Here is a 24520-nt window from a genome sequence, read left to right as displayed (position 1 = left end):
ACCTCTTTTTTAGACCAGCACGCCCATGGGCACACAAATGAGCACAAATGCATTTGCTAATTAAACGACGTGGCGCTGGATGGAAAAATGCAAACAGCATCGGACTGAAACTAGCAAACACACTTGCGCTGCGCCTTGAGTCGCATTGCGCCGAGTGTATTATAGGGCCCTTAGAGTTGGATTCTCATACTAAACGTCCAAAGCCACGCCTCCTGAATGCATGAATACACACACACCCAGTGGTTTAAGTGGCCTAAAAGAGGTGCCGGTACTTTATTATAGCCTATATATATATATATATATATATATATATATATATATATATATATATATATATATATATATATATATATAAAGTTTTTTTTTTTTTTGATGACTACCCTCATCCCCTGAGGTAACAACAACTATATTGAAGGGGTTTTATATACAGCAGTCAACAGACGACCTTATAAAATATAATAAATCCTTTCATTAGTTTGTGGATTTGCTTGAGCTAGAAAGAGCTACTGAACATAAATAAAATGTGCACAAGGATTTTGAAAAAATACCCTTTAAAATAGGGTGAATGGGGCGGGGTGGGGGGAGGGTAAGGGGGTTGTCTGCGGTCTTGGGTGACGCGATGGGGGGCTTATGATATTAGATTTCGTAGCCTATAATAAAAGATAAAGAATTTCAAACCTTAACTAAACACATTTTTATTCAAAGATCAACCGTCTGTCATTACTCTTTAGTCTGCCACAAGAAACAACAACATTAAAATCATGAACTCAAATGTCATTGTTAAAAAAACAAAAAAACAATGACTGTTGTAACAGTGCGTAAATCAGACCTTTCTGTAACGCTAACGCTATTGAGCTTAAACTTATTTTTTGTACACAGTGCCGCTAACTGTCAATTACTCCTGTACGCGTGCATCACTGTCCTCCTCGCAGCTGCAGCAACTTGTGCTCTCTTCATCAAGCTTTAAAACAAAAAGGGGACAAAAAGGTCGTATTGTCTTTGTGCATATAGATTAATTAGATAAATGAATATCTAAATTTGTGCCTAGCCGCCTATGGACTACGGTATTTTTTTTTAACTTAGAAAAAAGATGCTGCAGCCAATGAGCAGCCGGCGGGGGCTGGTTGCAGGACGACTCAACCTCCGCAGACAGTTTTTAATGTTTATCAGACAATAACTACTCAATTTTGCTTTAGTATAATTTTCGGGACAATTAGGGCCAGATTCGGGATTCGGGACAACAGTTTAGATTTCGGGACTGTCCCGAATTTTCGGGACGCCTGGTCATCCTTCCTGAAAGAGCTACTGCATTACTTCATTAGCTTGCGTCTGGCCTGCAGCGATATCATACAGGCTTGGTGGGGTGTCAGCCAGCGAGTCATCTGATTCTGACCGTGTTGTTTTAGTACTTAGAGTCTAAAGCCAGGAGAGCATATTAAGTGTTTTTCACTGTATTTGAATTTTACCGAGACGCGTGTGCGCGTTTCACACACCCTCTCCAGCCATGTTGAGTTGATACTGACAGCGGCAAAAGCGATGCATTCGCTTTTCACTTGTAAAACTCAAGGGTGTATGGGTAATGTAGTCTCTGCTCTCGGTGCGACAAATTAGGAAGCTTTCATTGTGAAGGGCGCACTGAAAAGCGGCAGCGCAGGCAAAAGATTAAAACCTCTATTAAAACAGATGTCAAAAATGAGCGTACCGGTATGCTAAAAGTACGTTCTGGGCGCACGGAGAGGTGGCAGTACGCTCAAGAGCTATATTTGAAAGTGGTGGTACTGAGTACCGGTGCGTACCGGCCCACTTAAAGCACTGCACACACCAGACGACCAGAGACAACATTACTTCAATATATCATGTGTCATTCACAGTGTAAGAAACCGTTAATAAGAGTAGTACAACACCAGGAAGAAAGATCAGGTTGTTGATGTTTGTCATCCATTCTCGCTCTGTCTGCACAGTGTGTGTGAACGAGATGATAATGTATCCTGTCTGTGCGAACAGGGTGAGCAACGGTATGCTGATACAGGTGCATCTCAACAAATTAGAATGTCGTAGAAAAGTTCATTTATTTTAGTAATTCAACTCAAATTGTGAAACTCGTGAATTAAGTGCACACAGACTGAAGTGGTTTAAGTCTTTGGTTCTTTTAATGTGATGATTTTGGCTCACATTTAACAAAACCCCACCAATTCACTACCTTAACAAATTAGAATACTTCATAAGACCAATAAAAATGTAATAATTTTTTTATGAATTGTTGGCCTTCTGGAAAGTATGTTCATTTACTGTACAGCTCATCTACCTTTTTTGGTCAATTGTTTCTCATTTTCCTCTTGACAATACCCCATAGATTCTCTCTGGAGTTCAGGTCTGGTGAGTTTGCTGGCCAGTCAAGCACACCAACATCATGGTCCTTTAACCAACTTTTAGTGCTTTTGGCAGTGTGGGCAGGTGCCAAATCCTGCTGAAAAATGAAATCAGCATCTTCAAAAAGCTGGTCAGCAGAAGGAAGCATGAAGTGCTCCAAAATGTTTTGGTAAATTGGTGCAGGGACTTTGGTTTTCAAAAAACACAATGGACCAACACCAGCAGATGACATTGCACCCCAAATCATCACAGACTGTGGAAACTTAACTGGACTTCAAGCAACTTGGGCTATGAGCTTCTCCACCCTTCCTCCAGACTCTAGGACCTTGGTTTCCAAATAAAATACAAAACTTGCTCTCATCTGAAAAGAGGACTTTGGAACACTGGGCAACAGTCCAGTTCTTCTTCTCCTTCACCCAGGTAAAATGCCTGTGATGTTGTCTGAGGTTTAGCTAATTTCTTGACACGTCTGTGTGTGGTAGCTCTTGATGCCTCGACCCCAGCCTCAGTCCATTCCTTGTGAAGTTCACTCAAATTCTTGAATCGATTTTGCTTGACAATCATCATAAGACTGCGGTTCTCTCGGTTGGTTGTGCATCTTTTTCTTCCACACTTTTTCCTTCCACTCAACTTTCTGTTAACATGCTTGGATACAGCACTCTGTGAACAGCCAGCTTCTTTGGCAGTGAATGTTTGTGGCTTACCCTTCGTGTGAAGGGTGTCAATGATTGTCTTTCTTGACAACTGTCAGATCAGCAGTTTTCCCCATGATTGTGTAGCCTAGTGAACCAAACTGAGAGACCATTTTGAAGGTTCAGGAAACCTGTGCAGGTGTTTTGAGTTGATTAACTGATTGGCATGTCACCATATTCGAATTTGTTGAGATCGTGAATTGGTGGAGTTTTGTTAAATGTAAGCCAAAATCATCACACTTAAAAGAACCAAAGACTACTACTTAAACTACTTCAGTCTGTGTGCATTGAATTTATTTAACCTGTTAACTGTCACCCCGTCCCGAATACGGGACGCCTACGTTGACTATACTACATTACAATCAAATCTAATCTAATCCTGACAAACTATATATCGTTGGAAAGGTCTAAGACTCCCAAATATATATTTTACCAATATTTTTTGTTAAAAATTATGTAGGAAAAGTAATAGATTAATTTATGACAAGAGTGCACCCTCAGAAATCTACATTACAAAAGGAGTTTTACCCTTTGTTTAAAAAAAAAGACTTCCTCGTTGCCCTTTCTCTATCACATTTTAGAAATCATCAGAAGTTATATATCACTTGAAAACATAAAATCTCAAAATTCATCCTTTAAAACCCATTTTAAAATCAGACATTGCATTACCATGTAAATGACACATCAAATGTTTTCAGTCATGAATTATACAAATTTAGGTTTGTATCATGCACATTCAAGTCTATCTTCAAAAACTTGAGTGACAGTTAAGGGGTTAATAAACTAGGTTTACAATTTGAGTTGAATTACTAAAATAAATGGACTTTTCCACGACATTCTAATTTGTCTAATTATGCTTACAGCAGGTAGGAAAGTCAATGAAAATGCTCAGAACGTTTTGATTGAACGAACATTTCTCGGTCCTTATTTTAAATAAATTAAAAATAATGCAGTCACAAAATAATTACTTTGTTGAGACTTCCACAAAAAGCATTAAAATGTAATGAGGTTACTGATTCTGATATCATAAAGGAAAAAATGTAGGACCACTAGGGGACTGGGTTTAGAAGAAGACTTACTAAAATAGATTTGCAACAAATGTAATTTCCAGAATGCAATGTATTTTTGAATCAAACTAAATATATACAGATTTATTTCCACTTAAGAAAACCAAAATAAAGTATTACCACAGAACATCACTGGATAATTAAATACAAAATGGGCGAGCCTTGATTTTATCAGTTAGGTGACTTTGTTTGTGAAAAGAAAGCTATGAAATTACTGATCAGTATTATTCTTCACCAGCACTGGTTACATTAGGAGAAAAATAACATGCTCTGGTATATTGTGCTCTGTAAGACCAGAGGCATTTCTACAGTTAACCTCAATTCCAAGTTTCCTTCTGAAAAAAGTATATAACAAAAGTTGTAAAGCCACTCCTTTATTTCGTCAGTGGACACATGCTCCTTCCTTCAGGAAGGATTACATTAATTGCAGTGCCTGTTTCTTTAAACGACTAGGCAAAAACATGTACCTCTTTTTCCAGTGCTATCAGTCTGAAACTCTGTAATAGTGTATCTGTCTGTTCTACCATTGCCAGGGGAGATGTGATTCAAAGAGCCAGAGCTGGCTACACACTCTCACACACTCGTTATGGAATATTTCAGCCCTCTGAGGCCATAAGGTTGCTGTTTTAAAAGGTTACCCACAGCAGACTGCAATCCTACCTCTGATAGGAGCTTAATTTAAATCCATATTGAAAAATTCACTTCAAAGACGACAAGTTATTATATGCTGTGTTTTTTCTCCTCAAACAATCATTTTTCATAACAATATGAAAATAGGCATACACATTTAATTAAAACCTGTTTCAATATTTCACAATAAATACTGAAAAAGCATGCAGTATGGAGAAAATTAGACCCTAAAGCATTAAAATATTTAATATTGGAGCAAAAAAAAGCTTGTATATATTTAGTCTAAAATGTAATCATATATTTATGTACTGTGTAAACCAAAATCCAAAAGGTAGGTTTGCTATTTTCTACATTTTACACACACATTTTTTTTTCATTCATGACACCCTAGTCTGTGACATATATTCAATTAGAAAGCTATAGTAAACCCCATTACTCAATTGTAAAGCAATTATGAAAGGCATTATCCAACCTTTTCAGACAAGAGCCCAAGGAATACAGATCCTCATGGCACTGAGAACAGTAACAGATTCTCCTACGGATAAATCAGCAGAATCAGAGATATATTCCCAGATGCAGTCGCTTGAGCTCTGCTGAGTAAAATGGTGCTGTCGTCTCTTTAATTGGCCTCGGTAGAGCACTGTAGCTGTCCCTTTAAGAGACTCAGGTAGAATGTTGTGCCAGTATGTTTTTAATTGGCTGGGGTGAAACTGTGTACCTGTCTCTTTAAATGCCTGTTTATTGCCTCTGGAGCTGACAGGCCCACACCGGTCATCTCCCCACTCTTCTCTAAACTGCCTGTATTGTTCTCTTTCTCCCAGCTCCCACTCTCTATTCTACACTTGTCTGTCTCATTCTAGCTTTGAATGTCATCTGCCTGCTCTCCAGATGCCTTCTTCATTATCAGAGATGCTTTACCTCCAGCTCATCCCACCTTCTCTCCATTTTTTTGCTCCCTTTGGCTATGTTCGGAAGCCACACTATACTGTCTTTGCAGTATGTGTACAGTACACAAATTGTCTGATGTGCAAACTGTGCAGTATAAAACTACAGTAGACTATTTACAATTACATCACTTTTTCTTCACTATATAATTTTTGGGTGACCTTTTTTCAGTTTTGCTTTTGAATTTTTACTGTACATTTATTCATGTAACAGAGTATATAATTTATCCAGAGTGCCTTACAAATGGGGAATACAATGAGTGAAGTGAAGTTACCTGTGGCCAAGTATGGTGATCCATACTCGGAATTAGTGATCTGCATTTATCCCATCCAAAGTGCACATACACAGCAGTGAACACACACACACACACACACACGGAGCACTGGGGTTCGGTGATGGCACCTCAGTCATGGTACTGAATGTGAGGGAGAGCGCTGTACATTCACTCTCCCCACCTACAAGCCCTGCCTGTACAAAACTTGAACCTGCAACCTTTGGGTTACTAGTCCAACTCTCTAACCATTAGGTATTAACTTCCCCAATGAAGCAATTTATCTACTTTTTATAAGAGGACATTGATAGGAAAAGAAAGATGAGTAAGGGACCAAAAATGACTTCAGAAAGGAAGCATTACATTTACTAAAAATGACAGTAAAGATTTTTACATTGTTTCAAAAATGTATCATGGTTTCACAAAAATATTAAGGAGCACAACTGTTTCAAATATCAAAATGATTTCTGAGGGATAATGTGGCACTGAATCCTAGAGTAACATTAGTTAGTGTGTAATATTGTTGTTTAGGCATAAACAATATTTGTAAAGTTGCGGCCCTTAAAGTTCAATGCCAACGGAGATATAGAAAAAAAAATTCTGGTAGTTTGATGCCTACAAAAATGGCTTGTAGGGACTACAACAAGCTACTTCCCGGGTTCATTACATCACAAACCCAGATAAGCCCCACCCCCTGAAACATGCAGCAAAGTAGGCAAGGCCATTAGATGCGCACTAGGGGTGGTTTAGCCAATCACAACAAACTTGACCAGCTAACCAATCTGAGCCCATTCTGTATTTCTGACCTCCCTCAGAAATACAGAATGGGCTCAGATTGGTTAGGCGGTCCAATTTGTTGTGATTGGCTAAACCACCCCTAGTGCGCATCTAATGGCCTTGCTTCATAAAAAGAGAAAATGATTAGCACATTTATAGGAGAAGGGACAGAGTGGTGTGGAATAAAAAAAAAAGTCAACCACCCTTCAAATAAATGCAGCCTTGGAGAGCATAAGATACTTGTTTCAAAACATTTAAATAATCTTATCGAGCAAAAACTTTTGAACACTAGTTTACTCACTGTAATGTGCAAAACTCTAGTATACCATTCTGTCTATCATTTCATTAGCCTTCAGTTCCTTTCCCTTATCCCTGCTTCCAAAACATGAAATTATAAAAACCATCTTCTCTTTCTGTTGGCTGTAGAAGCACCTATAAGAGACTTGTTGTCAATAACTCTAAAAATGAGTCACAATTACCACAATGACAAACCCCCCACCCCATTGCCTCTATCCTCACTGACTCACAAGATACACACCAGACGGCAAAAACACAACCAAGTTTCAGCCAACTGGCTCAGTTTTTTTTATTATTCATATAGTGTGTACCATAAAAGCCCCATAAAATTGCTTGACAAGTGCAGTCTTCTTTCCTGGTGTATTTTCTATTGTCCCAGTTGGGGTGGCAAATCGGTCTTTTACAGTAGTTTACAGCTAGTTAATTTTCTGTGTAGCACATAGATGACTTCACATTTAACAAACATAGACTAATAGCTCAAATAGTAGACATACTATTTGATCATACTCAAAAAGTAGAGCATTTCACAAGAAAGCAAGAGAAAGCATGAACTGATAAAAATGAGAGCATGCTTTAAATGCGTAGTTAGTCGCTTTGGATAAAGGCATCTGCCTTAATGCATATATGTAAAATGTAAATAATTTGTGGAGTCTAATCTTTTCCTTTATTTCGATGTCACACATCACGTCCAGCACTGCTGGCCTGTGTTTGGATTTGTTCTGTGTGATAAGATTCCAAGATGTCTCCTGTCTTGATCTGGCTCTGCACTTGTCAACATCATAGCAGATCTTTTCAAGCCACAAAAGGCTCTCGCATTCACTCGTTACTTCTCATCCCTCCCATCCATGCCTCCTTATGCAACCTTTAGCTCTATGACTCAGTTGCTAAGTTCCTTCTTTCGTTCATTTTTCCTTCTTCTGCTCAGCTATTTGCCATCTGCTGCCTAAAGTAGTGCTCTTGTCCTTCTTTGTTTTATCACCCTGCTAATCATCCATTAGGTCTCCCTAAACACACAGACTGGCCAGACTCTTACATTGCTAACGGCACAAAATAAATACTATGGTGTAGTTACAGAATGTACCAGCAGAGGCTAATTGAACAATGATGACCAGCCAAACCCTGACCCCTTGATAAACACACACAGGCTGCATCCGAAAACTTAGGCAGCTAACTTGCTACTTCGCTGCTGTATAAGTCAATGACTTTGCAGGCAGCGTTTTGGCACGAAGATACCTCATGAAACTGATTTCAGACAGACTTCTGAGATTTAATGATCTACAACAAAATAGAACAAGTTTTTGTGATAACTAAACAAATATTTAATTACTATAAAACTAATTTCTCGCTAGAACTTACATCAACAAGTGCAAAAGGTTTGTCAGAAAATACAAACTGACTACCAAACGCAACTTTCAGACACCATCTTTTTTTTTTTTTTAGCTCAACCATCACGGAATGGAATGCACAGGATTGTGGGACATCAAAGGCAGTGAATGATACATTTATGCTGCCTTCAAAATTAGATCAGAAAAAGGTACCTCTGGAGACAGGAATTAAAGCAGAATTTGTATTTAAATGTGCCTTGATGAGTTTTTGGATGCAGCCACAGTTTCAATCAATTGCTCGAAGTCAGTGTCCACTGTCTCTTCAGCACTCTTGAAATATACTGTACACTATATTGACAAAAGTACTGGGACAAATTTCTTAATGATTGAATACACCTGTTTCAATTAGACCCTCTACCAAAGGTGTATAAAATCAAGCACCTAGCCATGCAGTCTGTCTTTAGAAACATTTGTGGGGAAAAATGGGTAATTCTGAAGAGCTCAGTGAATTCAAGTGTGGTACTGAGATTAATGATGCAAAGTCAGATTCATTTCCGCAAACCAGTTCATTTCCGACAGATCGGCTCATTGAACCAGTTCAAAAAGCTGATTCATTGGTTCCTGACGCCATTAAACAAATCAAACAAAGTCTCTACGCATTTCTTTTCTGACAAATGTTATAACAATGAAAATTTCAAATAAGTCATTTGTGTCAACATATACTGAAACATTAAAAAAAAAAAATTATTTGTGTGAAAGAATATTGCTGATTATTACCATATAATTCACTTAAGTTAATGGTGTTTGTGGTCACAGTTTAATTTGTGGATCCTTTATGTCAGATACGACTGATTGACCAATATTGACTAGCCTACAACTTTGATAAGATTACTAAAAGTTTAACTTCTACAGCATACATTTCAGACATTGATGCACAAATGCAGATATGTTCTACATGTCTACAGTATAAAGAATGAAAAAAAAACAGTCTTATAAACTCCTTAATTTAGCTTAAGCAACTTTATATATAATATGCATGCTCAATAAACTATTGTAAAAATGTTTTTACATCACTCGAAAGAAAAAAAAATTGCAGGTTTTAATAAAATGTCAATTAAAAACAGTCATAATAAGCATATTTCCAGTACGCGCCTCAGGCTTGCACAGTATCATCAACTCACTCATCAGAATCTTCAGTAATCCTTGGCAAACTTCAACAGTTGGTTGAACCGGCTCAAACAGTTGTTTTTAAATTGGACAAGCTACTTCGACTGTGCGTCCTGCATCAGCAACCGGCTTGACAAGTAACTTCCTGAGAACTGGCTCAAAAGAATGTGTCGTTCAGAAACCGAACATCACTAACTGAGATAGGATGCCCCCTTTACCATAAGTCAGTTCATTAAATTTCATCCCTGCTAGATATTCTATGGTCAACTGTACACAGAACTCTAACCACAAGCCCATCAAATGCCTTTGAGATGAACTGGAACAAAGTTTGTGAGTCAAGGTTTCTTGTCCAAATTCAGTGCCTGACCTTACAAAATGTTCTACTGGATGAACGTGTAAAATTGGTCAAAATTGCCACAGAAACACCCCAAAATCTTGTGGAAAGACTTCCCAGAAGATTGAAAGCTGTTATACAGTAGTTGCACAGGGGGAAAAACTTCATTAATGTCTTAGAATGCGATGTTTATTTAGAATGCAATGTCATTAAAGCCTAGGGTGGAAATACGTGCCATTTTTATGGGTCATGTCCTTACAGGATTTCTGTATTTGGCTCTGTTTTCCTGTTGTCATCCTGCTGTCATTGTACTGTCATATAAAACGTGCTGGCATTGTACATACTCGACTAATCGTGGCACATGAGATGGTGGGATCTACGGAGAACAGTCAAAGCGATGCAAATACGTTCACATGTTCAGGGGCGCTGCCAGGAAATTTGGGCCCCATGACAAAAAAATCTAATTGGGCCCCCTCTGAGCAGCTGTTGTCACCACATCTCTAGGACCTAACTGTCCCATCAAAAGCTTTACATAACTCTAATCAAAGGCTTGCAACTGTCTTGCTTCCTGTAGTTCAATACTAGTACTAGGACAATATTTACTGCTGGTGATTTGTAAATGCAAGTCTACAGGATGCAGTTCATTATTTGATGCAAGACTAAAAGCCACCATAAAAATGTCCTTTAAACAACACTATGTAACATTTTTTACCTTAACATAATGTTTCCAAAATCGTTTCAGTGGTTCATCAAGTTGTAACAGGGTGAAAGGCACTTATGCCTCCCTGGAGTCCCTGGAATGATGCTAAGTCATTAACACAGTGGTAGCTAATTTATATGTAGTTTTCAAATTAAAGTAATCGCTAATTCTTCTCTCTTTAGACAAAATCAATTAAGCTTATGACAAATTTGAATCAAGGAATACATTTGGAAAATCTTGAATAAATTATGACAATTTTCATTTTTGGGTGAACTATCCATTTAACAGAAGTGAAAAAGGGGCAACTTATAAAAAAAAAAAAAAAAAAATATATATATATATATATATATATATATAATTATTATTTTTTTTTTAAAGAAGCACAATAAGACAAATACAAAAGAGATACAAATTAAACTCATTTTCCAGATACTGTAGGTTTTACTTAACATGTACTGTATACATTTATTTAACGCCTTTTGTTGGTTAAAATTAATGACATAGGTATTTAATTTGAATGCTGTCCTTTTAAGAAGGAAGGCATGCATGAAATACTGACACACGTTCAGTTTTCACCCACCTGTTCACGTGCACTTAATCCATAACCGACTGTATTTACGTGCGATACTCTACACGATAAACATCTGGACTGTTGTGTGTGTATTTGAGCGCTGAGAACTGATTGCGCGCTGTAGCCTATATGAGAACTGAGGAAGTAGAGCGCGTGCGAGAGAGAGAGAAAACACTTCTATCAGCGTGATTTTGCCTATCCCCATTCACTAACTTTAAGTTAATCGACAACGAATTGTGACTCCCTGGAAAAACGGGTCGTCTGGCCACCTCATACCTGGCCCTTCGGGTGCTGAGGCCATTGTTTCAGATCACTAGTTCGCGTTTTATTAGTCTATCCATCCACTGCAGCTGTTATACTGACTAGATATGCAAACGGACATTATCCGATCGCAATCCAAAGACAGGGACGCACATTTTGAAAGACAATAGCCTATAGGATGCATTTTGAATGTCCAATAGTCCTCAAATAAAATTATAGTCCAGTCTCGTCTAGTTAACGAAAACGCTGCATAAATTTCGTCATAATTTCGTCATCAGATATTATTTTTAGCTTATCAATGTCTCATCTTAGTCACATAAAAAAGTTAGTTAACGAATATTTTTCGTCGTTGTCTTCGTTAACGAAATGAACACTGCTAGCGTGCCGTGCATTGATTGACTCTCTGCAACTAACTAAACACCGTCACTGATGAGTGCACTAAGGCAGGACCAAACCATTTCATGATACAGGGGGGTGGTCAGTCAATATGGATGTTTTATTTTTTGGTCAATGGTGATATTTAACTTTTATTGCCAAAATAAGTAAAATCAAAGACATCATTCATTTTATTATTATTTGAAATATATTCAATGATGATGGTTTATATAGTGTATAATATAATCAAAATTTTTAATTAGTTTTTACCTATTTGTTGGGCCCACTGTCAGTCAGGGGCCCTTGGAATTGTCCTAACTTTTCCCCCCTATAAGGTGCCCATGCACATGTTAGGTGTGTTCGTTCTTTCTGTTTTATTTTTACGCAATACAGAAATCCTGGCAAGGACATGTCATGTAAAAATGGCCCATATGGTCACCCTATTAAAGCCCCTGTTGGTGTAATGGTTAGGTGTCCCAGTACTTTTATCGGTAACACTTTAGAATACTGTTTCTTACTTACTGCATAACTAATAAGGAATTATTGAAGAACTAACAGGTGATTATTCTTTAACACTTAACTCACTACTGTTAACTACTTAGGACGATATGTTAATTAATCAGTTTGTAATACAATTTTATGATTGTGTTAAGTAACAGTTAGCTAATCAATAACTAATGTATTCTGTCATACCTCCTGAAGAACTACTATTAATTATCTACTAGTTAGGGTTCAAGAAAAATAACTATGAAGTAACTACTAATGAACAGTTATACACAATTTCATTGAATTGTGACCCTTTCAAATAAAAGTTATTAGCAGTAATAGTAGTAGTATGAAATGCAATTTTAATAAATGCAATACATTTTACAGAGGTTTTGCCTGTGTAGTGAATTGTTTTGTGAGTGTGTTTTGTAAGAAATCAGCTTCCCGTAGGAACCCCACCAAAACTACAGTGCCTTGATAATTACCTTAGTTTTTATATTTTATATACAGTACTGTATGTGTACCTCCTCAGCATATACCACATAATCTATTCATTCAATTCCTGTATGTAAGGCAAAGCCTGAGGAAATGTGAAAATACAGGTATCCAATTAGTAATTAATAAAGAATTATCAAATAATTCTGCAGGACTTATTTCAAACTTGAAACATTAGGCCTATTCTAAAGTGAAAATATTGGGAACCCATTAGTAATTAATAAATAATTATTAGATAATTCCTCAATAATTACTTAGAACCTGAAACAGTATTCTAAAGTGAAAATACAGGGAACCCATTAGTAATTAATAAATAATTATCAAATGATTCTGCAGGACTTATTTCAAACCTGAAGCATTAGGCCTATTCTAAAGTGAAAATACAGGGAACCCATTAGTAATTAATAAAGAATTATTAGATAATTCCTCAAGAATTACTTAGAACCTGAAACAGTATTCTAAAGTGAAAACATAGGGAACCCATTAGTAATTAATAAATAATTATCAAATGATTCTGCAGGACTTATTTCAAACCTGAAACAGCAGGCCTATTCTAAAGTGAAATTATAGTTAACCCTTTAGTAATTAATAAAGAATTATCATATAATTCATATTTTATTCCATTTTAAAATGTATACTGCCCACATTTAAACTAATTAAACAAATATTTTATAATGAAAACGTAAACATTTAGAAGCAAACAAAATTCATAGTGGGCTGTAACAAAGTTGCTACTGTAGTAGTACTTTGTACTTGTCCTTTTACTCAAGTAATTTTGAAAATGAACAGGCCTACTTATAATTTTACTGGAGTAATATTTTATTGGGGTATCTGTACTTTTACTCAAGTACTTGATTTGTGGGCCACAACCTGATTATTATAGTGATTATGTGCGTATAACTGTTCATTAGTAGTTACTTCATAGTTATTTTTCTTGAACCCTAACTAGTAGATAATTAATAGTAGTTCTTCAGGAGGTCTGACAGAATACATTAGTTATTGATTAGCTAACTGTTACTTAACACAATCATAAAATTATATTACATACTGATTAGTTAACTCATCTTCCTTAGTAGTTAACAGTAGTGAGTTAAGTGTTAATGAATAATCACCTGTTAGTTCTTCAATAATTCCTTATTAGTTATGCAGTAAGAAACAGTATTCTAAAGTTTTACCCTTTTATCCATATAGTGCCTCTTACTCCTTGTTATACATCACATTTTGTTAAGAAAAGATTGCATTTGTGATCAAATTTTCAAAGGCCATGGCCAGTTTTGCAGTCCACTAATAGCATAAGCACATCCAACATTAAGACGGCACACTACGACAAACAATACAGCCATTCGGTGTCCCCCAGCAATAAATTAACAGTGAATGCCCCATTACACAGGCTATAACAGCCTTCTCATTCTGATTGCTGTCTCTAGACCTATTCACTGTTAAAACTAGTAAAACTATTTATGTTTTGGTCCCTGAGCGTGTGCGGTAACTATTTTTCAACCCAGTGTCCTCCACTTTTAATCGGTTAGTATTGAATTTCATATTTCTGTTTTTGTCTTTTTGCTGTTTCATTCTCAACAATATAAGGAAGAACACGAAATAATTAAAAGGACATGATGTAAGCTGGACTCAAACTCTTTCTGGCCAGATCGGCACCAAAGCTAAATGTGTTATAGCACTAAAACAGTTACTGTGACAGTGACTAAAACCCTGTCATCATTTACCTTGCCTCCTGCCTTTCCAAACTTTTATGCCGTTCTTACTCCTGTGAAACACACATTTTTCTGCTGCTTTGTCCACATGGAAAAATGATGTAGAAGCAATTTTGACTTATTTGTGAATTTTACAAATATTTTTTTATTTGATTGAAATGTGAAATTTTGAAGTAGAAAGACTGAAATGCTATTATCTGGTAAAATATACTCCAATAATCTTTATTTACAACTTCAAACATACATTATTATTTTTTACCATGTCCTAACAATACAGCAGCACAACCAATTTGCATTATAAACAGATCTAAATGTACAGTATGCCTCTTTTTTTTTTTCCACATTGAAGCTTGTTCACTAAGCACCGGGCTCAAGCTATTCTGTTTTTATCTCTTTTCTATTCCTGACATCAGTGTTCATTATATGTTAACATTTATTTCAGTGTTTAAATTTTTGTGCTTTTAGTCCTTGTGCATAACAGTAAAGGTTTTGAGTTCTTAGGAAACAAGTTCTGCAGCTCAAAGCAAGTATCATCGCCATATACTCATTAAAGTCCAAATTTACTTGCGATCCCATAAACAAGTCACTGGTGCGTAAAGAACTCATACAAATTAATACTCTTTGAATAAATGGGATTTACTGCGCTCAACCCAGTGTGCTTTTACCACACATTGTTATATTAAAGAGAATCGCTCTCCCCTAATTTTGCCTCACTGCACAGCTATTTTTCTTCCTTATTGTCTTGTCTTTCCCCACCTCTATTTATCACATCTAGCCTTTTCTTCATTCTCAACCCACTGTAATCCACATGAAAGTTGAGTGTAGGATTAGAGAGCTGGACAGTCTAGACAGCCGTACACTTACAGTCCTGCGTGTGCAACCAACGCCTCCAGCTGCGTTCTTCCTCTCCCATGAGTGTTTCATCTGGCAAAAAACATATTGTGTTATTCCAGCCGCAGTGTTTAGCATGGCTGGGCTGCCTTGTACCGTTTACTTCAAGTGGTATAAGGAAGCGAATGAAGTCAATACCACATCAAGTCTGCAGGGAGATGAAATGGTTGATTTAGTTACAGATCTTTTTAATGAAAGGCAGAGGGACATCGCTGTCAAGAAGTGAAGAAAAATAACAGTGATATTAAATGTTCTTAATTTCACATGAAGGGCAAAGTAGTTATAAATTACAATTCGTCTCATTCAGAGATGCTTTCTTTTTGTTACTTAATACATAGTGTGGATTATAATATCCCATCAATTCCCTACAGTCCACTCCTTTTTATTTATTTACATAATGGAAATTGTCAACAGAAACCTTGAAAACAAGTTTCCATGACCAAAAAGGATCAAGAAAGTCTCCGTCCTAAGCCCTTTTAATACCTCTCTCTTCACTTTTCTGCATTTGATTCCTGTGGACTAATCTAGTCTTCTAAACTTGGCATTGTGTACTGCAAATGTGAAGTCATAAGTGATTAATTGTTTCCATTTTACTTTTGTGACATTTCTAAAATCGTTCTGTCTTGTTCAGCTTTCCACTTGCTCTTGGTGAGGTCAATGCTTGTAAGCTTGTTGGAGAAAACTGGCCACAGATCAATATGCGAAGTCAACCATTTCCCAACACATAGGGAGTAAAGAAGAGACACAGAGAAAGAGAGAGAGATGAAGATTGAAATTGAGGGTTATAGGAACGGGGGGTAAAGATGCGGTTGGTCCTCCTCACCCCTCCTCTCTTGAACCCGCTTCACATTCATCCTCTCTTTTGAGAGGAAAATGAGATTGAAGTCTGAATAGATTAAAATCAATATGTCTACCTGCTTATTATTTTTGTTCATTATTAATCTGGGGCCAAGATGCTTCTCCAGGGAGATATGGGAGAATGGGATTTTCTTGTGAGCCTCCTCTGTGCCGTTCCTGAAGGTGGTTTTAGCCGAACAAGGGAAAAAAGCACTGAAACGGATGCAAAGACATGAAAAACTGGGACCTGATTGATTGATTAATTGCTCTTACAGGACATTATGGAATTACTTCTGCCTTCTGGAAGAAAGTGACAACACTTGATTGATCAGAATAGTGTATCCATAATGGAGTGTTTACTCCTCAGAGGAAGATAGGATGAAGAACAAAGCTTTTAGTTGGTGAAAGCAACATTGCATCATTCAGCACAGGGACACAGCAAAGAGCCTGCGTGACAGTGAATGTGCATGCCATTTATAAGCAGTAGTTGTTTTTAACCCAATATAGAATTAGATATAAAAAGAGATGAGAGATTTTAAGAAATTCTTACAAAAAGATCTGAAATGAACTGGAGTAGAGTCCTGCACGGGTGACCCGCAAATTTGGCTGAAACGGGTGACAAATATCCAACTGTGTCGGGTGCGGGTGCAGGTCGGACACAGGGGAAACACGGGTCTAAACACGGGTTCAAAACAGTCACGTGCAAACGTAAAAAAAGGCCTACGTTACACTTTGAAAAAATCACAACCGCTTTTTTCGTTGTTTTTGTTTCCGTTTATATATAATATAATATAATATAATATAATATAATATAATATAATATATAAGCTCTTTTGTTGTTCTGTTTTCTTTCAGGATTAAAAATACAACAAATGAAAGTGTTTATCTGTATTTCCGACTGATGAGAACTATGCATATACATTCATAAATCAGTCAATTTTGTATTTTATTATGAGATATTTTATTCTAATGTGATCAGTGACTCAAGCACTGATGGACCAAAGAGCACGTATTTCGACATTTGCAGTCAAAACGTGAAATATAAATTCTCAGAAAATGCATTTAATACCAATATATTGAAACGTCTGTTTATATACTCCATTAATAAAGAAGCCCAGACATTGGAAAAATATCAGTCCACATGCGTTTTATATTTAATATGAGGGAAATAGACATGCATGCATGCGTGACACAAAACATATTTAACTTTTAGGTAGCAAAATATTTTTTAGGGTCATTACATTGTCTGCTATATATTTGCTTCTTATTTATTAAATACGGGCAATTGATTGATCAAAATTAAGATAAAATTGATAAAAAACGAATATCTTTTAAAAAGAGTTTTCCATAAAACAAAACTTAATGAAATCATGTTTTACCAAAAACAGCGCCATTGCTAGGAAGGGCGCCAGCGCATCGCGAGTGGATGATAGCCCTGAAGACGTCTAGCAATGATATACCTTTAGTGGTAGTATACCTTTAGTTAAGTTATACCTTAAGAGTCTTCGTATCGCGTTAAGAGAAATGTTATCGGGAAACGCAGCCCAGGTATGTTGCGTTTCATGCGTAACGGAGATTCCAAAGCGCTCTTCTTTGGTCAGAACCATGGATAGCGATAGGTCTGTCCTATGCACCAAAATGTTTAACAATGCAACAAAATATTTAAAGAGCATCAAGCTATTAAAATCTATATTATGTTTGCGCACAGATACTATAACAGTAGGCTATATTAGTCAATATTTTTATTAGCTTAAGCAGTGATTGGATAATTTTTTTTTTTTTTACGTTTTTAATTTAAGGCCCACCCACAATTGGTCTGGCCCATCCAAAACTGGAATCCTGGCGCCGTGCCTGGGCCACATTGAGCTGTGCGTAATGCCCACAGACGTGAAGTGAATCAGACAGATGCTTTCCTTTACTGTCTGAAATTGCTAACTCTGTGGCGAAGCATGTGAAAAACAGATTTAACTAATCATGAAGTCAATCAGGATGCATAACACAGCCTACTATAGGCCTACACCCAAAATTGTGTGATGTAGGCTAGACGAAATTGCGTTACTCAGTTTTGTGGTAACGTTAGCCATGTTCTTTATGTACCGGCTTTTTGACAGCTTCGGCTGAGGTTGCCCTTGTGTTAATGCCAAAGGCCGTGTAATAACTTCTGTATGAGCTGGCAATAAAATTTGAAAAAAGTGTGTCTAATGTGATTGGCTTAACTGATTTGAGCTCGGGTGCGGGTCGGGTGTCAGTTCTATTTTAAGCGGGTCGGGTCGGGTGCGGATTTTAATTAGTGCTGCTGTCGGAAAACGTGTCGGATGCGGTTTTAAGCACTGCGGGTACGGGCGGGTGCGGATTTACAAAATCGGACCCGTCCAGCTCTCTGAACTGGAGGCTGTAAACTAGACTGCAATATACACTGGATACACTGCAGTCAAGAAAATCACAATGCTATCCACAAAACCGATGAATCAACGTGGCATAATGTACAGTCAGCTGGTCATTCAATTTAAATTAAATTAAATTAAAAATGAAATAAATGAATTAATAAAGAAAATAAATATAAAAAAAAATTGGCTACAGCTGCCTAGCACAGCAATGTAGGATATCAGTTACCTGGGACATCAGTCAAGTATGCAGTTTAATGGTCATTATACAAACATACTGGCATAATGTAGTATAATATATACAGTAATAATGTCACTTTCATACATTTTTAGTAGAATCTGACATAAAACTTAAATCCCATACTAATCCCGGAATCTCAGCCGACAGTACTGTATGTGCAATGAATAGAAAGGCATGACAAGACAGGTATTTCTAAGCAGAATAATGCAATTTACTATTTATTCATGCAGGACCTGCTCTGCATAGCTGCTGGGCAGATTAGCAGATCTGCAATGGAGCTAATCTAGAATTATTCAGTCTGTAGAGGGGTTACACACTCGTCAAGGCCAGTTATTAATCCACACGTTCTTTTATAGAGGCACAAAGAAGTCCATGTAAGATCCAAGCAAAGCGACTGAGAGCCCAGAGAAAACCGGCATGACTACAGAAGACCGAATTAACCAGAGCGTGTTGCGCTAATCCGTGCTGTATAAAATGGAGTCTGTCTTATCAAGATTGAAGATAGGCACTTAGAGTAAAGTAAAATGAGTATCAGGCATGAGTAAGCCTGATTAGGCCAGAATAAGCCTGCATAAAATGAGATGAGATGGGCGTGAAGCATCAGAGTGGGCTGAAAGATCAGGGTTGAGACAGGGCAGCATGCATTATGGAGGAGAGAGATCCTTAAGCTCAGTGGATCAGGCCTGCCCTGACAGTGAGAACAGACTTATATATATATATATATACACACACACACAGCATACACTTACACACTGTATGAATATACATGCTTATATAGTCTGGCAGGGATCTCTCTCACACACACAAAGATAGGCAGAATCCTCAAACACTGACTATGACTGCATACATTTACTCTGAGGGTGGACTGGCATATATTGTGGTTGGAATATACTAAATCGAACCCGCTGAGAAATAAAGGCGGGTTTCAAATAAGGTCTCTTAAGGCACTACCTTGTTCTCTTCTTTCTCTTTTGCTATGCTTTTCCTTTTCATGCTCTACATTTAAAAATCACCATCATACACTTACTCATATGAAAGATAAATCACACATCACTTTGATATCTCTTTAATATCTCAGTCGTTTTAGTAGATGAAAATAATAAATAGGGTGCATAATAGTAATAAAATTGTAATCCTGAGAACCAAAAAAGCAAAAAACACACACACCAGTGATTTCTCTAGGGATCTTAACAATAGCCCCTTTCATGGAGGGGTATACTTGGTCAGAGTTTTTGTTGAGGTTTAAATTTCTTGTCAAACGTTCACAATCATGCAGCTGCTTTTGGCCCAGAGACTTTTTATAGATTCAAAGCGAACTACACAGTGTGGAGTAAATGCGTTATCTGCGTCAGAATGTTATGATTGGGCCAGAGAAGACGTCTTATGTCAGCGCGTTCAGAACTCATACATGCTCATACCAGTAATCTCATTCTGCATTCACACAGAGCTCATTACCGTAATTTACTGGTGGTATTACAACTTCTCATACCGGTACATTACCAGAACAAACTTACCAATATTTCTGTTTTCCACATGACCTCTTAATGGTAATTTACCAGTAAAAACTGTATGTTTGAAGGGGTATAACCTTTTTAAACTGTGTTCATATTTGCCAAAAGCAAGCAAAAAAATAAACCCACACATTTCAATATGAACATTTCGCATCAAAGTTTTTCCAAATCAGATATGCTATCACAACTGTTTTAAAGCTCTACACTCATACTATATATATATATACCAATACTGTCATTCATGTCTGTCTTTTTAATAATTTGTATGATTTTTAAGTTGATAAATGTCCATAAAAATCTCCTGAGCAATGAAGTAATTTTTAGTAATTACATTATGGTTGGTAAATAATTAAAAAACTAGAAATCCAATTAACCAATTAACAAGCAAAATAATTCTTTAGAACTAGTTATTTTTTAATAACTCAGATTAATTGATTTGCTAAATTTTTGAAATGACTATGTAAAAATAATTATATGTTTTAGAGTAAAACAGTGTTAACACAAAGTAAGAAAAAAAGGTTCTGTCAGAACATTGTCTTTTAGGTTTACAGACATTTCCCAGTACCACTTTATTTTGATGGTCCACTTTGAAAAGTAACTTTGCAGCTACATGAAACATAAATGCTATTTTATTTGTAATTTGGCATTTAAATATACTTTTTTTTTCACTGTCAAAATAAATTAATTAATATAAAACAAGTAATGTTAAATAGATGAGTAATTTTTCATCAACTGAAAATTCTATATAAATTTGGTTGGCTAAAATGAATCCAACAATATAAAACCAATTTACTATGAAGAATGAAAAAAATAAAAATAAATAAACATGCTAACTAAATCTGTACTCTCTTTGAACCGTCAGAGACATTTGGCACTCCAGAGGCAAGTCTCAGTTATATTTTTATGCCCTGGAACAGATGGGGGTGAAGACAAGAGGTCACATGACTATAGGTACCGTGAGATGGCATCATTTGACTTGGAAACCACTAAAAGTGGGAATTAATTTTCTTGGTCATGGTCCATGTCGCCACAACTCGCAAGGTCTCTGCAGTCCATAAACCTGGAAGTGAGATCTGTCTCTGGCGAAGTCAAAGAGCTTCTCTACAGCATGAGACTGTTTCCTAGAAGCTAATGTGGCTTTTGGGGGAGTTTCAGCTTTGAACCTGACCGTGCGGATACAATGCATCTCAGGCCCATGGCTCAGAGAAACAGACCAAACAGAATTTAGAGCTTATCAGATAATAAACAATTCATCAAAGCATCATTATTCTCTGACACTCTGCAACACACACACAAACCTGTGAAGAGTCACATCCAACTGTTTGATCCAAGGTATGAGAGCTCTTGTTGGATTACCTTTATATGAGGTGTTTCAAATAGATCATTAGCATCTAGTAATTACCAGTTTCACCCACTCTGTGGCTCTTCACCCATCCATGAGTCCATGTAGAGAGGCATCTCATCCACCTCCACAGCTCTCTATATACAAACAATGAGACAAACACACACAATTTTATTGAACAACAGCCTTCTCGCTTTTTGCACTACCTTCATCCATCCCCAGACCTCTCCCTTTATTGTATGTTTTTTTGTATCTGTTCATGTCTAGCAGGTCCTTAATAAATACTAAATAATAAATAAATGTTGAAATACTTTTATAATAAATAATTAAATAAATGTTGAAATACATAAAAATTCATCATTTAATGTTAATTTGAATAAAAATGTTTCTTATTTGAATCTCACAATCTTTCTCACTCTCTCTCTTAGTCAAATTAACTCTGGGAGTCCTAGAGATCTTCTGTAACAAATAGATAAGCCATAAAGGGATCAAATGATTCCCACGCAATATCTAAAGCAATATTGTGAGCCAGTGAGTGTAGAGTACAGGTCAGACCAGACCACAGAGATTAATTCCTGTTGACGGGACATTTTAGTGAGGTGTCAATGGCACTTTGCCGTGGGTGAATGTTGATTCAAGTGCTGATGATGTTTTCCTTTTAGCTGTTCCTTTTTTCCCCCTTTCAATTCATTCCTTCAAATTATGCTGTATTGCAAGGCGAGCACCGCATTAATATTCCTCTTCTTTTTATCACAGTGCTTACGGTGTTTACAAGCTGTACAGACATTCCTCAAACATCCTTTTTTCTTCATCGATAATTTTACGCAATCAATTCAGCATGAACCATTTAACAGGATTCAGTAATTTGACACCATTCATACATTGTTTTGTAGATTTTAGCCTCGGGCGTTTTATCCATTTTGGCTTTTATAAATGTAACAATTTTTTTAAATGTAAAATTCATTTTCAGAAGCCTCCCTTTGCATTTCAGTATACTAATAACAATTACATCATCGCTGTCCAAGATTTTGAATTTATTTTAATCCATTTGAAAACTCATTTCATTATTTGCTTACTGAATTGCAAGTGCTCCTTCTTTGCATTTGTTTGGACAATTAATTGATTCATATTTGTATTCCCACATCTGCAAAAGAAGCACAACAGACATTCACAGTCAACAGAAAACAAGGCACATGCGAACAAGGCATCATGAGAACAGCAAAGTTATGCAGAAATTAAGACTAAAACCTAAGCCTACCTAAACTGTAACAATATTCTTTTGCTGCCGTGCAAACACCAGTATTTCCTTCAGGAACTGCAAATGTAGTTCCTATTCAAATTCCTGTCTGTGCAACCTCCTCTCTCTTTAAATATCACATTTTCATCCTCTCTATTACAATTTCACTCACCGGCTCACTCTTCCTCCTGTCTTCTTTCCTCCAGCTGGCTCTAGGACAGGAAGATACCCACTCGTCATCTTCCATCCCCTCGTCTACGTCTAAGTCCTCCTCCTCAGCAGACTCTTCCAAAACTCTGGGGGTTCTGGGATCTCAGGGTTCGATTTCACCCTTGAGTCGCTGGGTGATGCACAGTCGCGGCCGTGCCGCCAACACTTCCACCATGGAACTGCCCTATCGTTCGCCAGTGCCCTTTTCCAAACAAGAATTTTGGGAGATGCTGGGCAGCGATCTTTTCAAATCAGACACGGACACATCGGGGACCTCACGTGTCAAGCGCCGCCCACCAATCGTCAAAACTGGCAAATTTAAGAAGATGTTCGGCTGGGGCGACTTCTACTCCAACATCAAGACGGTGCGCCTCAACCTGCTCATCACGGGTAAGATCGTGGACCACGGGAATGGAACTTTCAGCGTCTACTTCCGTCACAATTCCACCGGCCAGGGGAACATCTCAGTGAGCCTGGTACCTCCAGTGAAGGCAGTGGAGTTCGACTTGGAGCGCCAGAGCGTGGTGTACCCTAAAGACTCGAAGATCTTCAACTGTCGTGTAGACTATGAGAAGGTGGACCGCAGCAAACGCACCTCGCTCTGCAACTATGACCCCTCCAAGACCTGCTTCCAGGAGCAGACACAAAGCCACGTGTCCTGGATCTGCTCCAAACCCTTTAAGGTCATTTGCATCTACATTTCCTTCTACAGCACAGACTACCGACTGGTGCAGAAGGTCTGTCCAGACTATAACTACCACAATGAGATGCCCTACCTACCCTCAGGCTAGAGCTTCGTGGAGCAATTGTCTGGGGCAAGGAGGGCTGGTTGGGGGGAAGGAGTTGGTATACAAAGGAACAATTCTGTTAAGGATGTGAAGATGAATGTGCAATGCTAATATGGGAGGGTTTTTTTTATTTATCTAAAGACTCTTCAGAAACTTATCACTGAGCTGATATGGAACAACCCCTCATGATTTGAACATCACAGGTGATTCTCTAAAAGGTGAATGTACAGTATTCGATGTGCTGCAGTTGATGTCTTGAAGAACCTCTTAAGCAACCTGGCAAATATGACCTGCAAAAACACATATATGCAAAACCAAATGGTCAGGCCCAGGTGCTCAGGGTGGAAGTGTCTGCTACATCAGTCCGAGTCCCTGATTGGTTACGGTCTTCTAAAAAACACATAGGAACAAGAAAACAGGGGTGGAAGACGTTGCTGACTTTGTGTACACTCTTAAAAATAACGGTTCTTTTTTAGCATCTATTTTAGCATCAATTGCTCTTTAAATATTCATGGAAGCTTTCCATTGAACAAAAGGTTCTTTAGAGTGGAAAAAGGTTCTTTAAATTTTACTTCACTGAAAGGTTCTTCTGGGAACCACAAAC

At 37.3% G+C, this 24520-nt stretch overlaps 1 protein-coding gene across 1 annotated transcript in view; it reads left to right on the top strand.

Annotated features, from left to right (window-relative positions):
* Window positions 1-24301, top strand: part of LOC132114905 (neurexophilin-1) — a 34503-nt gene extending 10202 nt beyond the window's left edge. Inside the window, exon 2 of the mRNA XM_059523332.1 lies at window positions 23125-24301. Coding sequence (XP_059379315.1) covers window positions 23125-23919 — 795 coding nt within the window. The 3' untranslated portion in view covers window positions 23920-24301. The remainder of the gene's footprint in view (window positions 1-23124) is intronic.
* Window positions 24302-24520: the final 219 nt, after the last annotated feature.

This window comes from Carassius carassius, chromosome 1 (genome assembly GCF_963082965.1).
Source record: "Carassius carassius chromosome 1, fCarCar2.1, whole genome shotgun sequence".
In the NCBI taxonomy this organism is placed as follows: Eukaryota; Metazoa; Chordata; class Actinopteri; order Cypriniformes; family Cyprinidae; genus Carassius; species Carassius carassius.
The sequence above is the reverse complement of the archived record's forward strand: the minus strand, read 5'-3'. Positions and strand labels throughout refer to the sequence as shown.